Below are 6,000 nucleotides of genomic sequence, written 5' to 3'. Positions count from 1 at the left end.
ACGGATGTCGCATCTACTACATACGTATCTCATCTGAATATGAGAATCAGAGTCTTCGTAGCTCGGCTACCTAGGGGTTAAGGGTAATTGTACTCGCTAAGACATCGCGTCTTATGCCTACGTATCTCATCTGAAATGAGAATCAGAGCAAGCCGTAGTTCGGCTAACTACAGGGTTATGGATTGGGTTTTGGACGAACGACCTTACTACGCAATCTACCGGATGCTCGACCCTTGGAGACTTACTCGCCTGTAGTAGAAGGAGTTAACGTGTTCTTAGGAGAAGAAAAATCAATGAATTTGTTTGCGTTTTGGGAACGCTCAGGCAAAAGGGAAATCCTAGACGAAGGAACCTGCATAAAGTAAACACACAAAACATTGCCTACTATCGAGGTCTTCCAGCTAAGAAAGCGGTAAAAATACGGGAAAATGTAAAAGTACCACACGGATAAAGATCCGAAGTAACAGTAATTAACGGAACAAGGAAACCCTGAGATCCTCCCAAGCTAACATCATCAAAGAAAGTGAGTCAGTACAGGTAATCGAAATGAAACCTCCAGGCGGTATCCCACAAATAAAGTGGAACACCAGGCAAACCATCTTTGCAAGAGTCATATGAGCCCTCACAAAACAAAACTCAACAAACAGGTTAGAGAAACAAAATAGGGTAACCAAGAGTTGCCCCCAAATCAAAATGTAACGACATGAATCATGCCATTAAAATTCACAAAAAGCTCACAAAAAGCAACCAAGGGTAGGAGGCCTAAACCTCTTGTCAAACACATGCATCAAAAGGGTATCAAATTCACCCATAATACCTCATACATTTAGAGCATTCAAATTAAAGCACAAAGGTAATGGGAATAAGGGCAAACCTGATTGGAGAGATCAGTTGAAATCAAATGGCACAGCTGGATTTGCAAATCAATGTTAGGGTTTGCTTGAGATAAAAGTGTGTGAGTCAGAATGAACCTTTCAGAGTTGCCTGGAGGTCGCTGCAGATTAATTCTCACTCTCTCTGTCTAGGTTTCTCTCCAGGTTTTGTCCAGGGTTTTGTTCCAAGGAAACCTCAGAGTGTTTTGCTTCTCTTCCTTTTTCGGTCTGTTCTCCCTCTTTTATAACCTGATTTTCATGGCTTTGTGGGCTCAAATGAGAGAGGTCCAAGTCCAAGATTTTTCTATTATATTTTATTTATTTTTTATTTATTTTAATTTTTTTTTTTTCGTTTTTTTTTTTTTTTTTTGCATAACACGTGGGCTTCGCCTAGCGAGCATGACATCTCATGAACAAACCTTTGCTCCTTCAAGATTAACGTTTTGACTGACGAATAGACCCCTGTTGGAAGTAACTCAAGTCTTTCTCTTGTGTTGACTGATCATCTAAATAGAACCCACAAAGTGTCCTGGATGATTTTCAAGCTTCTTGGAGCTAATCCCGATTGACATGATGAAATGCAATGTATCTAATGTTAAATGACCTAAAATGAATGCGTGAATAAGGAGGGAAAATTTTAGGGTGTTACAATAGGTTAGAAAATACCTCTTCAAAATTGGAGTCGAATTCTGATTCTGATAACACCTTATTTTTGCATTTTATTGTCTCACATGTTCTGGGTGTGAAGATGATCATCACTGAAAAATCTATTGCCAAGCTTCTGAACATGGAGAAAACTGGGGGCAGAAGAATCTACAACATAAACCCTATGGCAAGATATATGTCCCAGGAGATTGTTCCCACTATCTTACAACAAAGCTCTGAAGGAAGATCCTCCAAGAACAAGGAACTTCATCAGAATCTGAGAGTCTGGTTGAAGATCATTTTGGGTAACATCTACCACCGTCCAGCTTCAAACTCTTCAGACTACATCAACACCGACCAGAAGTGCATCTTATATTGCCTTCATAAAAGGCTGAAATTGAACCTCCCTGCGTTACTTTTCAAGTACCTAAGGGATTCAGTAAGAGACACAAGGAATCACATGAAACCCAGAAACTACATCCCTCTAGGAAGACTCTTCTCTGATGTTCTAATTGAAAGCGGGTTAGTGGACCATTTGATATCCCACAATCTGATGGAAGATGTGACTATAGACGTTGGCAAACCTCTAAATGCCAGGAATCTTAAAAGCATGGGGGTCATTGAAAAGGGTCTTAGCAAGACCAACTCTGGATACATCTTGGGAAGCTCTGAAGGATCAAAGAAAGATTCCAAATCTTCTTTATCTGTTCTCCAAGATAGATCCTCTCGAGGTCATTGCCTACCACCTCCAGGATCTGGAAGCTCAAGGAGTGGACATCTCAGAGTTCTTAGTGGATTGGCTACCAGAACATCCACCTAACTTCATGAAGAGGATGCGAGAGCCTTTTGAAAGGAAGTCGGAGAAGAAGACTCTGAAGCTGGGAGAAGCGTCAGAAACCAAACCGCTTGTGCCTCTGGTCTCCCCTGCTTCAAGTAAGTCAGTTCCCTTTGACACTCCTTTAAACTCTAATTTAAAGCAACTATCTTCCTCTCTACCTCAATCATCTTCTACCTACACAAACTATGAACCCACAACATCCTTTTCAAATCCCTCTGAACCTCACAACTCTAACCCACCCTCACCTCCCCTCCAACCATTTAATCTCACCACCACAACACTCCCTGTCTCTAAGGATTTACTCCTAAATGAACCCATCTCACCTCCCTCTTCAACTCCCTCCTCTCCACCTTACTATGACATATCCTCTGACTCTGACCAGCTAGAAACCACTGATCCTCCATCTCTAACACTAGCTCAACTCCAAGTCAGCGCACTATCTGATCAAACCCCATTTGAGCCAGAAAACACAATGCCTTCCCCATCTGAACATCCAACAAAACCACAATCTGAACCTTAAACAGTATCACCATCTAAACTTCCCACTGAACCTACGTCTGAATCCCCTGCTACACAAACCTCTGACCCTCCCACTAAAACAACCCCCACCTCACCAGAACCCATCAATCCAGCTTCTGACCCTGAACCAACCTTCCCCGCCCTGGAAGAGTCAGTTGATTTATTTTCTGAGTCTTCAGCTGTGAAGCTTAGATCACTGTCTGAAAATTCCAAACTAAGTGATAATCCCTCTGAAGTGAGGAATCACTGGAATGGATTTATCAGATGGATGACATCTGAGGTATTCAAGCTGAAAAGCCTCTCTGAACAAGTCAAAAATGGCTACATTAGAGAAGCTAAAGAGAGGCTAGAGGCTCGTATGGCCAGAGAAGCTGAAGAGAAAGCTAAAGAAAAGGCAAGACTGGAAGCTAAAGAGAAATCAAGAAAAGAAGTAGAAGAAAAGGCCACCGCTAGGGCTGCTGCTGCTGAAGCTGAAGCCAAAGCTAAGGCTGACGCTGAAGAAGCATCACACATTGATGCGGAAGAATCTTCCACGACAAAGGAAGTGGCTCTGACTCAGGGTGAGTCATCTAACTCTGATATTTCTCCACTGGTGCTGAAGACTCTGGAGGAACTCCAGAAAGAACAACAAATTGTAAGAGCCAGATTGGATCAACAGGACTTTGTCAACTCCAACATTCAGAGTCTCCTGACTCAGCTGCTCCAGAGGATGTCGCCTCCTCCAAACCCTTAGGAACCTTAGGATTTTTGCTATGTTTTTCTTTTGTGTTCTTCTAAGTGTTTCTAGCTTCTATACCTGCTTACATTATCCAATGAAGTTTTATCTTGCAAATTGTTCTTGATTATGTCTTTTTGAGTCTGACAAAAAGGGGGAGAAATAATTTAACATCCTTCTGATGAAATTAATATATAAGCCTCATAATGCACCTCTTACATTCCAAAAATATTATGTAGTCTAATTTCTTGCAGGAAGGATCTGAGTAAAACATCTAAGAAACAAGCTAAGCAACATAAGAAGATCTGGTAAGAACCTCTAAACCCTATCAAGTATCAGATTTAGGGGGAGACTTCCTATCTCGGGGGGAGTCACAATACATCTGACTTTGTAACTACCTTCCCTTTATTATTATGAAGTATCATTGTTTCATCAACAGTCTGAAGTTTTGTCATCATCAAAAAGGGTGGAGATTGTTAGAACAAGATTTTGGTTATGCAATTTATCCTTAAGTTTTGATGATAACAAATGATGAAACATTTTGGTACCCTAATATAATTCTCTAAGTGTGCAGGGCTCTAACGTTAAATGCATATGATGAAACAAACTCTAAGCGTTAAGAAAGTCCATAACAGCTAAACTGAAAGTTAAAGGTGTTCTCTTTGACAACTCAAGACTCTGACTTTCTGAATCTGAAAATCCCTCATCTGAAGTCTCTAGGATCACTACATCTGAGGAACGTAAAGTCAAAGATTAATCAAGAGCTTCTAATGGAAACATCAGGCAACTATCTGAAGAATACAAGATCTTAGTGAAGTATCTGAATTCTGCGCACTCTGACTCTCACCAATCAAATCAGATCAAGACTTAACAACGAAGTATTCCAAAATGGTATAAATCTATATATGGAGAAAATTAAGTATTCTCCTAAACTACTATGGAAAGGACAATAAACTTAATGACAATTAAGTCCCATCATTGGCAAGATATCAACATAAATGCCTTATCCAACGGTATCATCTCCAAGCACTATAAAAAGGTCCAACCATCATCATACCATCACAAAATTATTCAACAAGAATTCTGTTCATCAAATTTCAACTATTCACCAATTCTTGCTCCACATATTCACACGAGTTGTTACTCTTAGTGTGAGATTTAATTGTTCTTACTGTGTTCATTTTGCTTACCTAGAAGCATTAAACACCTTGTTGTATTTCTATAATAGTTATTGTAAAATTCCTCAAGTGACTTGTGAAGTATGTAGACTTGAGAGGGCTAAGAGATCTTTGTACTCTTAGATGTTGTTGTAATATTTCAAGATCAGTGGATTAAGTCCTTTTTGAAGGAGAAATCACCTTGGTAGGGTGGACTAAAGTAGCTTTGAATTTCAAGCCAACCAGGATAACTTTTGTGTTGTTTATCTTTAAATTGTGTGTGTAGAAACTCCAAAAGTTTGTATTGTCTGTGAAAACAATTCAAACCCCCCTTTCTTGTTTTTCTCTACCTTCAAGTTTGGCTTGAGATCTTCAGTATCTTTAGAATCTTCGGAATCTTTAGTCAGAACCTTGATAACCTCAATTGTCTGGCTTGAGATCTTCATAATCTTCAGCTACGTAACATAACTTCAGAAGCTTGCCATGCTTCAGAAGTTGGGTGATCAGAGCCACGTCCAAAAGCAAGAACTGAGAGAACATTGCAACAACAACATAGTGTCTCCTCAGAAGCTTCTCAAGAGTAAACCATCACAGAAGTAGAAAGATCATTGCAACAACAATATTGAACATCTTTTAGAACTTATAATAATCGGTGCAGAAGCGGATTTGGAACATATTATTCAGAAACTGATGACGTTGCACGTCATATATTCAGAATCATAACTGGCTGTTAAAGCTACGCATAAACAAACCATTAGGGTACCAAAATTGTTCTCACACAAATACAACATTGTTTTCATCAAAACTCAAGGTATAGATGCAAAACCAAATCTTGTTCTAACAATCTCGTCTTCATCCAAAAATACAACAACTTTCTTCTTCTTCTTCTGAGGCCTTGAAGATCCTTCTCCTCTGGATTCCTTCTTCCTCTTCCCGTGAACATCCAGATAGGTCTCAGGTAGATTGAAGGGATCCACCATTGGGCCAATTCCATCCTTCTGACAGCTTGCCAGATAGTACAGAAGAACCTTTGAAGGATCAATCTGAGTGAAGATATGAAAGTTGTCAACATGAGTTCTCATTCCATATATATCATCCTTAGAAGGAATAAAATCTGGAATTACAATTCTAGAAATGAGACCCATGCTCTTGATATTCTTCCCCCAGAATACCTTTCCAGCATCCTTCACAAGTTCATTGGTCAATCCACTAACCAGAAGGTCGTCTACCAGACCATTCTCAATGAGAATGTAA

At 39.8% G+C, this 6,000-nt stretch overlaps 1 protein-coding gene across 1 annotated transcript; it reads left to right on the top strand.

Annotated features, from left to right (window-relative positions):
* Positions 1 to 3,142: 3,142 nt before the first annotated feature.
* LOC127135737 (eukaryotic translation initiation factor 4 gamma-like) lies at positions 3,143 to 3,607 on the top strand. The gene has a single exon (XM_051062377.1). The coding sequence runs from the start codon at positions 3,143 to 3,145 to the stop codon at positions 3,605 to 3,607; it is 465 nt and encodes a 154-aa protein (XP_050918334.1).
* Positions 3,608 to 6,000: the final 2,393 nt, after the last annotated feature.

This window comes from Lathyrus oleraceus, chromosome 4 (genome assembly GCF_024323335.1).
Source record: "Lathyrus oleraceus cultivar Zhongwan6 chromosome 4, CAAS_Psat_ZW6_1.0, whole genome shotgun sequence".
NCBI lineage: Eukaryota > Viridiplantae > Streptophyta > Magnoliopsida > Fabales > Fabaceae > Lathyrus > Lathyrus oleraceus.
Note: the sequence above shows the minus strand (reverse complement) of the source record. Positions and strands in the feature narration are given on the sequence as shown.

What these genes read in the sequence shown, in the direction of transcription:
- LOC127135737 (XM_051062377.1), top strand. Translation starts at nt 3,143, where the DNA reads ATGACATCTGAGGTATTCAAGCTGAAAAGCCTCTCTGAACAAGTCAAA.